We start from the raw sequence: 15,434 nt of genomic DNA, 5'->3' as shown, positions 1-15,434 counted from the left end.
CCCCCCTGATGGTTGATGTACGCAACAGTCGTCATGTTGTCTGATTGAAACCGTATGAACCTGGTCCTCGCAAGCTGGGGCCAGGCCTGGAGAGCATTGAATATCGCTCTCAGTTCCAGAATATTTATCGGTAGAAGAGATTCTTCCCGAGACCAAAGACCCTGAGCTTTCAGGGATCCCCAGACCGCGCCCCAGCCTATCAGACTGGCGTCGGTCGTGACAATGACCCACTCTGGTCTGTGGAACATCATCCCTTGAGACAGATTGTCCAGGGACAGCCACCAACGGAGTGAGTCTCTGGTTCTCTGATTTACTTGTATCTTCGGAGACAAGTCTGTATAGTCCCCATTCCACTGACTGAGCATGCACAGTTGTAATGGTCTTAGATGAATGCGCGCAAAAGGAACTATGTCCATCGCCGCCACCATCAACCCGATCACTTCCATGCACTGAGCTATGGAAGGAAGAGGAACGGAATGAAGTATCCGACAAGAGTCCAGAAGCTTTGTTTTTCTGGCCTCTGTTAGAAAGATCCTCATTTCTAAGGAGTCTATAATTGTTCCCAAGAAGGGAACCCTTGTTGACGGGGATAGAGAACTCTTTTCCACGTTCACTTTCCAGCCGTGAGATCTGAGAAAGGCCAGGACAATGTCCGTGTGAGCCTTTGCTTGAGGAAGGGACGACGCTTGAATCAGAATGTCGTCCAGGTAAGGTACTACTGCAATGCCCCTTGGTCTTAGCACCGCTAGAAGGGACCCTAGTACCTTTGTGAAAATCCTTGGAGCAGTGGCTAATCCGAAAGGAAGCGCCACGAACTGGTAATGTTTGTCCAGGAATGCAAACCTTAGGAACCGATGATGTTCCTTGTGGATAGGAATATGTAGATACGCATCCTTTAAATCCACCGTGGTCATGAATTGACCTTCCTGGATGGAAGGGAGGATAGTTCGAATGGTTTCCATCTTGAACGATGGGACCTTGAGAAATTTGTTTAAGATCTTGAGATCTAGGATTGGTCTGAACGTTCCCTCTTTTTTGGGAACTATGAACAGATTGGAGTAGAACCCCATCCCTTGTTCTCTTAACGGAACAGGATGAATCACTCCCATTTTTAACAGGTCTTCTACACAATGTAAGAACGCCTGTCTTTTTAAGTGGTCTGAAGACAACTGCGACCTGTGGAACCTCCCCCTTGGGGGAAGTCCCTTGAATTCCAGAAGATAACCCTGGGAGACTATTTCTAGCGCCCAAGGATCCAGAACATCTCTTGCCCAAGCCTGAGCGAAGAGAGAGAGTCTGCCCCCCACCAGATCCGGTCCCGGATCGGGGGCCAATATTTCATGCTGTCTTGGTAGCAGTGGCAGGTTTTTTGGCCTGCTTTCCCTTGTTCCAGCCTTGCATTGGTCTCCAAGCTGGCTTGGCCTGAGAAGTATTACCCTCTTGCTTAGAGGACGTAGCACCTTGGGCTGGTCCGTTTTTACGAAAGGGACGAAAATTAGGTCTATTTTTTGCCTTGAAAGGCCGATCCTGAGGAAGGGCGTGGCCCTTACCCCCAGTGATATCAGAGATAATCTCCTTCAAGTCAGGACCAAACAACGTTTTCCCCTTGAAAGGAATGTTTAGTAGCTTGTTCTTGGAAGACGCATCAGCCGACCAAGATTTCAACCAAAGCGCTCTGCGCGCCACAATAGCAAACCCAGAGTTCTTAGCCGCTAACTTAGCCAATTGCAAAGAGGCGTCTAGAGTGAAAGAATTAGCCAATTTGAGAGCATTGATTCTGTCCATAATCTCCTCATAAGGAGGAGAGTCACTATCGAGCACCTTAAGCAGTTCATCAAACCAGAAATATGCGGCAGTAGTGACAGGGACAATGCATGAAATGGGTTGTAGAAGGTAACCCTGCTGAACAAACATCTTTTTAAGCAAACCTTCTAATTTTTTATCCATAGGATCTTTGAAAGCACAACTATCCTCTATGGGAATAGTGGTGCGTTTGTTTAAAGTAGAAACCGCTCCCTCGACCTTGGGGACTGACTGCCATAAGTCCTTTCTGGGGTCGACCATAGGAAACAATTTTTTAAATATGGGGGGAGGGACGAAAGGAATACCGGGCCTTTCCCATTCTTTATTAACAATGTCCGCCACCCGCTTGGGTATAGGAAAAGCTTCTGGGAGCCCCGGCACCTCTAGGAACTTGTCCATTTTACATAGTTTCTCTGGGATGACTAAATTTTCACAATCATCCAGAGTGGATAATACCTCCTTAAGCAAAATGCGGAGATGTTCCAATTTAAATTTAAATGTAATCACATCAGATTCAGCCTGCTGAGAAATGTTCCCTAAATCAGTAATTTCTCCCTCAGACAAAACCTCCCTGGCCCCCTCAGATTGGGTTAGGGGCCCTTCAGAGATATTAATATCAGCGTCGTCATGCTCTTCAGTAACTAAAACAGAGCAGCCACGCTTACGCTGACAAGGGTTCATTTTGGCTAAAATGTTTTTGACAGAATTATCCATTACAGCCGTTAATTGTTGCATAGTAAGGAGTATTGGCGCGCTAGATGTACTAGGGGCCTCCTGAGTGGGCAAGACTCGTGTAGACGAAGGAGGGAATGATGCAGTACCATGCTTACTCCCCTCACTTGAGGAATCATCTTGGGCATCATTGTCATTATCACATAAATCACATTTATTTAAATGAATAGGAATTCTGGCTTCCCCACATTCAGAACACAGTCTATCTGGTAGTTCAGACATGTTAAACAGGCATAAACTTGATCAGAAAGTACAAAAAACGTTTTAAAATAAAACCGTTACTGTCACTTTAAATTTTAAACTGAACACACTTTATTACTGCAATTGCGAAAAAACATGAAGGAATTGTTCAAAATTCACCAAATTTTCACCACAGCGTCTTAAAGCCTTGAAAATATTGCACACCAATTTTGGAAGCTTTAACCCTTAAAATAACGGAACCGGAGCCGTTTTAAGCTTTAAACCCCTTTACAGTCCCTGGTATCTGCTTTGCTGAGACCCAACCAAACCCAAAGGGGAATACGATACCAAATGACGCCTTCAGAAGTCTTTTATAAGTATCAGAGCTCCTCTCACATGCGACTGCATGCCATGCCTCTCAAAAACAAGTGCGCAACACCGGCGCGAAAATGAGACTCTGCCTATGCTTTGGGAAAGCCCCTAAAGAATAAGGTGTCTAAAACAGTGCCTGCCGATATTATTATATCAAAATACCCAGATAAAATGATTCCTCAAGGCTAAATATGTGTTAATAATCAATCGATTTAGCCCAGAAAAAGTCTACAGTTTAAATAAGCCCTTGTGAAGCCCTTATTTACAATCGTAATAAACATGGCTTACCGAATCCCATAGGGAAAATGACAGCTTCCAGCATTACATCGTCTTGTTAGAATGTGTCATACCTCAAGCAGCAAGGGACTGCAAACTGTTCCCCCAACTGAAGTTAATTGCTCTCAACAGTCCTGTGTGGAACAGCCATGGATTTTAGTTACGGTTGCTAAAATCATTTTCCTCATACAAACAGAATTCTTCATCTCTTTTCTGTTTCTGAGTAAATAGTACGTACCAGCACTATTTGAAAATAACAAACTCTTGATTGAATAATGAAAAACTACAGTTAAACACTAAAAAACTCTAAGCCATCTCCGTGGAGATGTTGCCTGTACAACGGCAAAGAGAATGACTGGGGTAGGCGGAGCCTAGGAGGGATCATGTGACCAGCTTTGCTGGGCTCTTTGCCATTTCCTGTTGGGGAAGAGAATATCCCACAAGTAAGGATGACGCCGTGGACCGGACACACCTATGTTGGAGAAAAGAAGATCTTTCTAACACACACCTCATTTGAAATAGTTAAATATACGCTGTTTATATAACATATAATGTTTTGTATTGAGATCTATCAACAAACTTTTGATAATTCTCACCCTTAGAGCCTGAATTTCCTCCTCTGCCTCTGCAGTTGTATCCTCAAGCTCAGCTTTTGCTTGGTGTAATTGGTTCTCTAAAGATGATCGTGCTGACTGTAAAGTGGAGATCTGGGATTCTCTCTCCTGCAGGGAGAGCTGCAGCTCGGTTAACTGCCTCTTCAGCTCCAGCTTTTGTTCTTCATGCTCCAGACTAATCTACAGATAAAAACAATAATGTTAGTAGGAATAGAATTTTACATACTTTGTTGGTAAAGTCTGTAATGTCATGCTAGAAATGAACAGTCCACTTATACTTCACCTCCCGCAGTCTGGTCTCTAACTCAATCATGCGGTTCTTGTCAGTGTGCTCCTGGTTATTTATTCTCTCTAGTTGCTCTTCCAGCTTTTGATTTTGGGCCTCTGTTTTCCCAGCCTGGGTTTCCAGATAGAACTTTTGCTGCCTCAGTTCTGAAATCATCTCCTCTTGAGCTTTCCTGTTAAAAAATAAATGAAATATAACTAGAATGTATGCTAGGATAGAATAATAGATGTGTTATTGTAACCTTGCAGGGGATATTATTTTACCTTAACGTAACTTGACATAAAGTAAGGAGGGGTGAGTTTTACAATCTCACTGTCTTCAGATGGTGAGATGGATTAATAATATATATATGCTAAAAACATAATCATGGAATACTCACTCAACCCTTTTAATACCTCTCACCTTGTGCTGCAGGATAAGTAGATTAATAAATTAAAAAATGGCACTCATGGATCTACCTACAGTTACTGACAGGATGTTAGGGTGAGGGAATCACTACTGTTAAGCAATGCTGTTAATAATACAGCCACTGTCAGGATGTTAGGGGGAGGGAATCACGACTGTTAAGCAATACTATTAATAATAACAAATTATGCTTACCTTATAATTTTATTTCCATCGAGGGGAGGAGAGTCCACGGCTTCAAGTGGGGGAGGTATTTAAGCCTGGGATGTCTTTGCCTCCTCCTGGTGGCCAGGTTCTTAATTCCCAATAGTAATGAATAAAGCCGTGCACTCTCCTCCCCTTGATGGAAATTAAATTATCAGGTAAGCATGATTTATGTTCTCCATCTAAAGGGGAGGAGAGTCCACGGCTTTATTCATTACTATTGGGAACATGCTCTAGAGGACACTGAATGAAACCGGGAGTGTAAAAATGTGGACCCTAATCTGAGGGTACCACAGCCTGCAAAAAACTTTCTCCCAAAAACGTCAAATTTGTAAAACTTTGTAAAAGTGTGAAAGGAGGACCAGGTAGCCGCCTTACAAATTTGCCCCATAGAGGCCTCATTCTTGAAGGCCCAAGATGAAGCCACAGCTCTAGTTGAATGAGCCGTGATCCTCTGAGGAGGCTTATGTCCCGCTGTCTCATAAACCAAGCGAATCAATCTCCTTAACCAAAAAGACAAAGAAGTAGCAGAGGCCCTTTGCCCATTGCGCTTCCCAGAATACACCACAAAGAGCAATGTTGACTGTTTGAAATCCTTTGAAGCCTGAAGATAGAACTTTAAGGGATGAACCATATCCAGGTTATGAAGTAACCTCCTCTTTGAAGAAGGAGGACACAAAAAAGGAACAACTATTTCCTGATTGATGTTACGGTTAGACATCACCTTGGGGAGAAACCCCAACCCAGTGTGAAGAACAGCCTTTTCCGCATGAAACATCAGATAAGGAGGATCACATTGCAAGGCAGCAAGTTCAGATACTCTGCGTGCCAATGCAATAGCCAACAGGAAGAGAACCTTCCAGGACAGAATCTTAATGTCAATGGAATGCATAGGTTCAAACGGAACCCTCTGCAAAATCTTAACTAAATTTAAGCTCCAAGGCAGAGCCGACTGTCTAAAGACGGGCCTGATTCTAGAAAGAGCCTTAACAAAAGATTGGATGTCAGGGAGCTCAGCGAGTCTCCTATGCAACAAAACTGATAGTGCTCGAAATCTGCCCCTTTAAGGAACTAGTGGCAAGACCCTTCTCCAAACCATCTTGGAGAAAGGACAGAATCCTCAATACCTTCACCTTATGCCAAGGATATCCATGCTTCTCACACCAGGACATGTAAGTCCTCCACACCTACGGTAGATGCAACAAGTGACTGGCTTCCTTGCCTGAATTAGAGTATCAATCATGAGATCTATCTCTGGCGTTCCCCATCTGTGACAAATCTCTGCAAATACCTCGGGTGAAGAGACCATTCCCCCGGATAGAAGGACTGTCTGCTGAGAAAGTCCACTTCCCAGTTGTCCACACCTGGAATGTGAATCGTTAAGTGCGAGCAGTCGTGGGATTCCGCCCACTCCAGAATCCAAGACACCTCCCTCATTGCGAGGAAGCTACTTGTACCCTCCTGATGGTTGATGGAAGCCACCAAGGTAATGTTGTTGGTCTGGAATCTGATTAAACTGACTGACTTTAGAGAAGGCCATGCCTTCAGAGCATTGTAAATTGCTTGTAGTTCTAAGATGTTGATTGTAAGGAAATACTCTTCCCTGGACCACTTTCCTTGTGCCATCCTGGCACCCCAAACAGCTCAAAAAGGTGACAGCATAAATAAACATTTATTTATTTAAAGAAGACAAAAAAACAGGCGACGTATCGGGAAGTTATCCCTTATTCATGCCATGACAAACAATCATTTTACACACCTTTATATACCTGTACACTACTAGGTGGCGATAAAGGTTAATTAACCCATTCACAATTCAAGTTATACACAGTAATACAATCAAAACGACAACATTTCATATTCTGCTTAAGGCTTACAAAATAACATTTGACTTTCAAATAACCACATATATAAACTTTATGCATTTGCAAAGATACCTTGTATATCTATAAAAAAATGGACAGATCCAAATCTTTATTCATACCTTTAGGGGTAAGGGTCCCCAATTCATAAATCCAAAAGGATTCTTTTTGCTTCAGCATTAATTCCCTATCACCACCTCTGCGTGGTAGAACTATATGGTCTATAATCTGAAATTTGAGCTGGCAAATTGAATGGCCAGCTGTCAAAAAGTGATATGCAAGGGGGGCTTTCAAATTATTAGTATGTATATTGCTTTTATGCTCAATTATACGATCCCTGGCACTACGGGTAGACTCACATATATAAACCCCTCCCACAAGGACATATAACCATATAGATAATGAAAGTGGTAAGACAAGTGTAGTAACCCTTAATGTCATATTTTTTTTCCCAGTATGAGGATGATAAAAAACAGAACCTTTTGTCATGTTGCTGCAACATGAGCAACCCAGACATGGAAAAACATAATTTATGCTTACCTGATAAATTTATTTCTCTTGTAGTGTATCCAGTCCACGGATCATCCATTACTTGTGGGATATTCTCCTTCCCAACAGGAAGTTGCAAGAGGATCACCCACAGCAGAGCTGCTATATAGCTCCTCCCCCAGCTGTCATATCCAGTCATTCGACCGAAAACAAACAGAGAAAGGAGAAACCATAGGGTGCAGTGGTGACTGTAGTTTAATTAAAATTTAGACCTGCCTTAAAAGGACAGGGCGGGCCGTGGACTGGATACACTACAAGAGAAATAAATTTATCAGGTAAGCATAAATTATGTTTTCTCTTGTTAAGTGTATCCAGTCCACGGATCATCCATTACTTGTGGGATACCAATACCAAAGCTAAAGTACACGGATGATGGGAGGGACAAGGCAGGATTAAGCGGAACCACTGCCTGAAGAACCTTTCTCCCAAAAACAGCCTCCGAAGAAGCAAAAGTATCAAATTTGTAAAATTTGGAAAAGTTGTGAAGCGAAGACCAAGTCGTGGCCTTGCAAATCTGTTCAACAGAGGCCTCATTTTTAAAGGCCCAGGTGGAAGCCACAGCTCTAGTAGAATGAGCTGTAATCCTTTCAGGGGGCTGCTGTCCAGCAGTCTCATAGGCTAGGCGTATTACGCTCCGAAGCCAAAAGGAAAGAGAGGTTGCCGAAGCTTTTTGACCTCTCCTCTGTCCAGAGTAAACAACAAACAGGGAAGATGTTTGACGAAAATCCTTAGTAGCTTGTAAATAAAACTTCAAGGTACGGACTACGTCCAGATTATGTAAAAGACGTTCCTTCTTTGAAGAAGGATTAGGACACAATGATGGAACAACAATCTCTTGATTGATATTCTTGTTAGAAACCACCTTAGGTAAAAACCCAGGTTTGGTACGCAGAACTACCTTATCTGCATGAAAAATCAGATAAGGAGAATCACATTGTAAGGCAGATAGCTCAGAGACTCTCCGAGCCGAGGAAATAGCCATCAAAAACAGAACTTTCCAAGATAAAAGTTTAATATCAATGGAATGAAGGGGTTCAAACGGAACTCCTTGAAGAACCTTAAGAACCAAGTTTAAGCTCCACGGGGGAGCAACAGGTTTAAACACAGGCTTAATTCTAACCAAAGCCTGGCAAAATGCCTGGACGTCTGGAACCTCTGCCAGACGCTTGTGCAAAAGAATAGACGGAGCAGAAATCTGTCCCTTTAAGGAACTAGCTGATAATCCTTTGTCCAAGCCCTCTTGGAGAAAGGACAATATTCTAGGAATCCTATCCTTACTCCATGAGTAATTCATGAATTCACACCAATAAAGATATTTACTCCATATCTTGTGGTAGATTTTCCTGGTAACAGGCTTTCGTGCCTGTATTAAAGTATCAATGACTGACTCGGAGAAGCCACGCTTTGATAGAATCAAGCGTTCAATCTCCATGCAGTCAGTCTCAGAGAAATTAGATTTGGATGATTGAAAGGACCTTGTATCAGAAGGTCCTGTCTTAGAGGCAGAGTCCATGGTGGAAAGTATGACATGTCCACTCGGTCTGCATACCAAGTCCTGCGTGGCCACGCAGGCGCTATCAGAATCACCGATGCTCTCTCTTGTTTGATTTTGGCAATCAATCGAGGGAGCAGAGGAAACGGTGGAAACACATAAGCCAGGTTGATGAACCAAGTCGCTGCTAGAGCATCTATCAGCGTCGCTTCTAGGTCCCTGGACCTGGATCCGTAACAAGGAAGCTTGGCGTTCTGGCGAGACGCCATGAGATCCAACTCTGGTTTGCCCCAACGATGAATCAATTGAGCAAACACCTCCGGATGGAGTTCCCACTCCCCCGGATGGAAAGTCTGACGACTTAGAAAATCCGCCTCCCAGTTCTCCACGCCTGGGATATGGATTGCTGACAGGTGGCAAGAGTGGTACTCTGCCCAGCGAATTATTTTTGAGACTTCTAACATCGCTAGGGAACTCCTGGTTCCCCCTTGATGGTTGATGTAATCTCAGTGTTGCTAACTGAGGCCAAGCCAGAAGAGCATTGAATATCGCTCTTAACTCCAGAATATTTATTGGAAGGAGTTTCTCCTCCTGAGTCCACGATCCCTGTGCCTTCAGGGAGTTCCAGACTGCACCCCAACCTAGAAGGCTTCATCTGTTGTTACAATTGTCCTATCTGGCCTGCGAAAGGTCATACCCTTGGACAGGTGTACCCGAGACAACCACCAGAGAAGAGAATCTCTGGTCTCTTGATCCAGATTTAGCAGAGGGGACAAATCTGTGTAATCCCCATTCCACTGACTCAGCATGCATAATTGCAGCGGTCTGAGATGAAGGCGCGCAAATGGCACTATGTCCATTGCCGCTACCATTAAGCTGATTACCTCCATACACTGAGCTACCGAAGGGCGCGGAATGGAGTGAAGAACACGGCAAGCATTTAGAAGCTTTGATAACCTGGACTCCGTCAGGTACATTTTCATTTCTACAGAATCTATAAGAGTCCCTAAGAAGGAGACTCTTGTGAGAGGGGATAGAGAACTTTTTTCCTCGTTCACTTTCCACCCGTGCGACCTCAGAAATGCCAGAACTATCTCTGTATGAGACTTGGCAACTTGAAAGCTTGACGCCTGTATCAGGATGTCGTCTAGATACGGAGCCACCGCTATGCCTCGCGGTCTTAGAACTGCCAGAAGTGAGCCCAGAACCTTTGTAAAGATTCTCGGGGCTGTAGCCAACCCGAAGGGAAGAGCTACAAATTGGTAATGCCTGTCTAGAAAGGCAAACCTTAGAAACCGATGATGATCTTTGTGAATCGGTATGTGAAGGTAGGCATCCTTTAAGTCCACTGTGGTCATGTACTGACCTTCTTGGATCATGGGTAGGATGGTCCGAATAGTTTCCATTTTGAAAGATGAAACTCTGAGGAATTTGTTTAAGAACTTTAGATCCAAAATTGGTCTGAAGGTTCCCTCTTTTTTGGGAACCACAAACAGATTTGAATAAAAACCCTGTCCTTGTTCCGTCCGCGGAACTGGATGGATCACTCCCATAACTAGGAGGTCTTGCACACAGCGTAGGAATGCCTCTTTCTTTATCTGATTTGCAGATAGCCTTGAAAGATGAAATCACTCTTGTGGAGGGGAAGCTTTGAAGTCCAGAAGATATCCCTGACATATGATCTCCAACGCCCAGGGATCCTGAACATCTCTTGCCCACTCCTGGGCGAAGAGAGAAAGTCTGCCCCCTACTAGATCCGTCGCCGGATAGGGGGCCGTTCCTTCATGCTGTCTTAGAGGCAGCAGCAGGCTTTCTGGCCTGCTTGCCTTTGTTCCAGGACTGGTTAGGTTTCCAGGCCTGCTTAGATTGAGCAAAAGTTCCCTCTTGTTTTGAAGCGGAGGAAGTTGATGCTGCACCTGCCTTGAAATTTCGAAAGGCACGAAGATTAGGCTGTTTGGCCTTTGCTTTGGCCCTGTCCTGAGGAAGGGTGTGACCCTTACCTCCAGTGATGTCAGCAATAATTTCCTTCAAACCAGGCCGGAATAAGGTCTGCCCCTTGAAAGGAATGTTGAGTAATTTAGACTTCTAAGTCACGTCAGCTGACCAGGATTTAAGCCATAGCGCCCTACGCGCTTGGATGGCGAATCCGGAATTCTTAGCCGTTAGTTTAGTCAAATGAACAATGGCATCAGAAACAAATGAGTTAGCAAGCTTAAGTGTTCTAAGCTTGTCAATAATTTCAGTCAATGGAGCTGTATGGATGGCCTCAAACCAGAATGCTGCCGCGGCCGTGACAGTAGTAGAAACTGCTCCCTCCACCTTAGGGACCGTCTGCCATAAGTCCCGTGTAGTGGCGTCTATTGGAAACATTTTTCTAAATATAGGAGGTGGGGAAAAAGGCACACCCGGTCTATCCCACTCCTTGCTAATAATTTATGTAAGCCTTTTAGGTATAGGAAAAACATGAGTACACACCGGCACCACATAGTATTTATCCAGCCTACACAATTTCTCTGGTCTGCAACTGTGTTACAGTCATTCAGAGCAGCTAATACCTCCCCAAGCAACACACGGAGGTTCTCAAGCTTAAATTTAAAATTAGAAATCTCTGAATCAGGTTTCCCCGAATCAGAGATGTCACCCACAGACTGAAGCTCTCCGTCCTCATGATCTGCATATTGTGACGCAGTATCAGACATGGCCCTTACAGCATCTGCGCGCTCTGTATTTCTCCTAACCCCAGAGCAATCGCGCTTGACTCTTAATTCAGGCAACCTGGATAATACCTCTGACAGGGTATTATTCATGATTGCAGTTATGTCCTGCAAGGTAATCGCTATGGGCGTCCCTGATGTAATTGGCGCCATATTAGCGTGCATCCCCTGAGCGGGAGGCGAAGGGTCTGACACGTGGGGAGAGTTAGTCGGCATAACTTCCCCCTCGTCAGAATCTTCTGGTGATATTTCTTTTACATTTAAAGACTGATCTTTACTGTTTAAGGTGAAATCAATACATTTAGTACAGATTCTCCTATGGGGCTCCACCATGGCTTTCAAACATAATGAACAAGTAGTTTCCTCTTTGTCAGACATGTTTAAACAGACTAGCAATGAGACTATCAAGCTTGGAAAACACTTTTAACAAGTTTACAAGCAATATAAAAAACATTACTGCACCTTTAAGAAACACAAATTATGTCAAAATTTGAAATAATAGTGAAAAAAGGCAGTTACACTAACGAAATTTTTACAGTATATGTAACAAGTTAGCAGAGCATTGCACCCACTTGCAAATGGATGATTAACCTCTTAATACCCAAAATGGAATAATAAATGACAAAAAACGTTTTTTTTTTCCCAAACAGTCACAACAACTGCCACAGCCCTACTGTGGCTTTTTACCTCCCTCAAAAACGACTTTGAAGCCTTTTGAGCCCTCCAGAGATGTCCTGGATCATGCAGGAAGAAGCTGGATGTCTGTGTCTGTAATTTTTGCTGTGCAAAAAAACGGCAAAATAGGCCCCTCCCACTCATATTACAACAGTGGAAAGCCTAAGGAAACTGTTTCTAGGCAAAATTCAAGCCAGCCATGTGGAAAAAAACTAGGCCCCAATAAGTTTTATCACCAAATACATATAAAAACGATTAAACATGCCAACAAACGTTTTATATTACATTTTTATAAGAGTATGTATCTCTATTAATAAGCCTGATACCAGTCGCTCTCACTGCATTCAAGGCTTTACTTACATTAGTTCGGTATCAGCAGCATTTTCTAGCAAATTCCATCCCTAGAAAAAACATAATTTATGTAAGAACTTACCTGATAAATTCATTTCTTTCATATTAGCAAGAGTCCATGAGCTAGTGACGTATGGGATATACATTCCTACCAGGAGGGGCAAAGTTTCCCAAACCTTAAAATGCCTATAAATACACCCCTCACCACACCCACAATTCAGTTTAACGAATAGCCAAGAAGTGGGGTGATAAGAAAAAAGTGCGAAAGCATATAAAATAAGGAATTGGAATAATTGTGCTTTATATAAAAAAATCATAACCACCACAAAAAAGGGCGGGCCTCATGGACTCTTGCTAATATGAAAGAAATGAATTTATCAGGTAAGTTCTTACATAAATTATGTTTTCTTTCATGTAATTAGCAAGAGTCCATGAGCTAGTGACGTATGGGATAATGACTACCCAAGATGTGGATCTTTCCACACAAGAGTCACTAGAGAGGGAGGGATAAAATAAAGACAGCCAATTCCTGCTGAAAATAATCCACACCCAAAATAAAGTTTAATGAAAAACATAAGCAGAAGATTCAAACTGAAACCGCTGCCTGAAGTACTTTTCTACCAAAAACTGCTTCAGAAGAAGAAAATACAACAAAATGGTAGAATTTGGTAAAAGTATGCAAAGAGGACCAAGTTGCCGCTTTGCAAATCTGATCAACCGAAGCTTCATTCCTAAACGCCCAGGAAGTAGAAACTGACCTAGTAGAATGAGCTGTAATCCTATGAGGCGGAGTCTTACCCGACTCAACATAGGCAAGATGAAATAAAGATTTCAACCAAGATGCCAAAGAAATGGCAGAAGTTTTCTGGCCTTTCTAAAACCGGAAAAGATAACAAATAAACTAGAAGTCTTTCGGAAAGACTTAGTAGCTTCAACATAATATTTCAAAGCTCTAATAACATCCAAAGAATGCAACGATTTCTCCTTAGAATTCTTAGGATTAGGACATAATGAAGGAACCACAATGTCTCTACTAATGTTGTTGGAATTCACAACTTAGGTAAAAATTCAAAAGAAGTTCGCAACACCGCCTTATCCTGATGAAAAATCAGAAAAGGAGACTCACAAGAAAGAGCAGATAATTCAGAAACTCTTCTGGCAGAAGAGATGGCCAAAAGGAACAAAACTTTCCAAGAAAGTAATTTAATATCCAATGAATGCATAGGTTCAAATGGAGGAGCTTGAAGAGCCCCCAGAACCAAATTCAAACTCCAAGGAGGAGAAATTGACTTAATGACAGGCTTTATACGAACCAAAGCTTGTACAAAACAATGAATATCAGGAAGAATAGCAATCTTTCTGTGAAAAAGAACAGAAAGAGCAGAGATTTGACCTTTCAAGGAACTTGCGGACAAACCCTTATCTAAACCATCCTGAAGAAACTGTAATATTCTCGGTATTCTAAAAGAATGCCAAGAAAAATGATGAGAAAGACACCAAGAAATATAAGTCTTCCAGACTCTATAATATATCTCTCTGGATACAGATTTACGAGCCTGTAACATAGTATTAATCACAGAGTCAGAGAAACCTCTTTGACCAAGAATCAAGCGTTCAATCTCCATACCTTTAAATATAAGGATTTCAGATCCTGATGGAAAAAAGGACCTTGAGACAAAAGGTCTGGTCTTAAAGGAAGAGTCCACGGTTGGCAAGAGGCCATCCGGACAAGATCCGCATACCAAAACCTGTGAGGCCATGCCGGAGCTACCAGCAGAACAAACGAGCATTCCTTCAGAATCTTGGAGATTACTCTTGGAAGAAGAACTAGAGGCGGAAAGATATAGGCAGGATGATACTTCCAAGGAAGTGATAATGCATCCACTGCCTCCGCCTGAGGATCCCGGGATCTGGACAGATACCTGGGAAGTTTCTTGTTTAGATGAGAAGCCATCAGATCTATTTCTGGAAGTTCCCACATTTGAACAATCTGAAGAAATACCTCTGGGTGAAGAGACCATTCGCCCGGATGCAACGTTTGGCGACTGAGATAATCCGCTTTCCAATTGTCCATACCTGGGATATGAACCGCAGAGATTAGACAGGAGCTGGATTCCGCCCAAACCAAAATTCGAGATACTTCTTTCATAGCCAGAGGACTGTGAGTCCCTCCTTGATGATTGATGTATGCCACAGTTGTGACATTGTCTATCTGAAAACAAATGAACAACTCTCTCTTCAGAAGAGGCCAAGACTGAAGAGCTCTGAAAATTGCACGGAGTTCCAAAATATTGATTGGAAATCTCACAGGGAAAAAGTCAAATTTTTTAAGGTAAGAAAAAATGATTGAAACAAATGCATTTATCCCAAATATGAAACTGACTGTCTGAAAAATAAGGAATGTTGAACATTCTGAGTCAAGGCAAATAAATGTTTGAATACATATATTTAGAACTTTATAAATAAAGTGCCCAACCATAGCTTAGAGTGTCACAGAAAATAAGATTTACTTACCCCAGGACACTCATCTACATGTTTGTAGAAAGCCAAACCAGTACTGAAACGAGAATCAGCAGAGGTAATGGTATATATAAGAGTATATCGTCGATCTGAAAAGGGAGGTAAGAGATGAATCTCTACGACCGATAACAGAGAACCTATGAAATAGACCCCGTAGAAGGAGATCACTGCATTCAAATAGGCAATACTCTCCTCACATCCCTCTGACATTCACTGCACGCTGAGAGGAAAACCGGGCTCCAACTTGCTGCGGAGCGCATATCAACGTAGAATCTTAGCACAAACTTACTTCACCACCTCCATCGGAGGCAAAGTTTGTAAAACTGAATTGTGGGTGTGGTGAGGGGTGTATTTATAGGCATTTTAAGGTTTGGGAAACTTTGCCCCTCCTGGTAGGAA

The 15,434-nt window shown here is 42.7% G+C and overlaps 1 protein-coding gene across 1 annotated transcript in view; it reads right to left on the bottom strand.

Moving 5' to 3' along the window:
• The window catches only part of CIT (citron rho-interacting serine/threonine kinase), an 839,833-nt gene that overhangs the window by 372,827 nt on the left and 451,572 nt on the right, over positions 1-15,434 (bottom strand). The window contains exons 23-24 of the mRNA XM_053702064.1: positions 4,261-4,435; positions 3,960-4,157 (exon numbers count right to left, since the gene is read on the bottom strand). Coding sequence (XP_053558039.1) covers positions 3,960-4,157; positions 4,261-4,435 — 373 coding nt within the window. The remainder of the gene's footprint in view (positions 1-3,959; positions 4,158-4,260; positions 4,436-15,434) is intronic.

Source organism: Bombina bombina, chromosome 2, assembly GCF_027579735.1.
Source record: "Bombina bombina isolate aBomBom1 chromosome 2, aBomBom1.pri, whole genome shotgun sequence".
Lineage (NCBI taxonomy): Eukaryota > Metazoa > Chordata > Amphibia > Anura > Bombinatoridae > Bombina > Bombina bombina.
The sequence above is the reverse complement of the archived record's forward strand: the minus strand, read 5'-3'. Positions and strand labels throughout refer to the sequence as shown.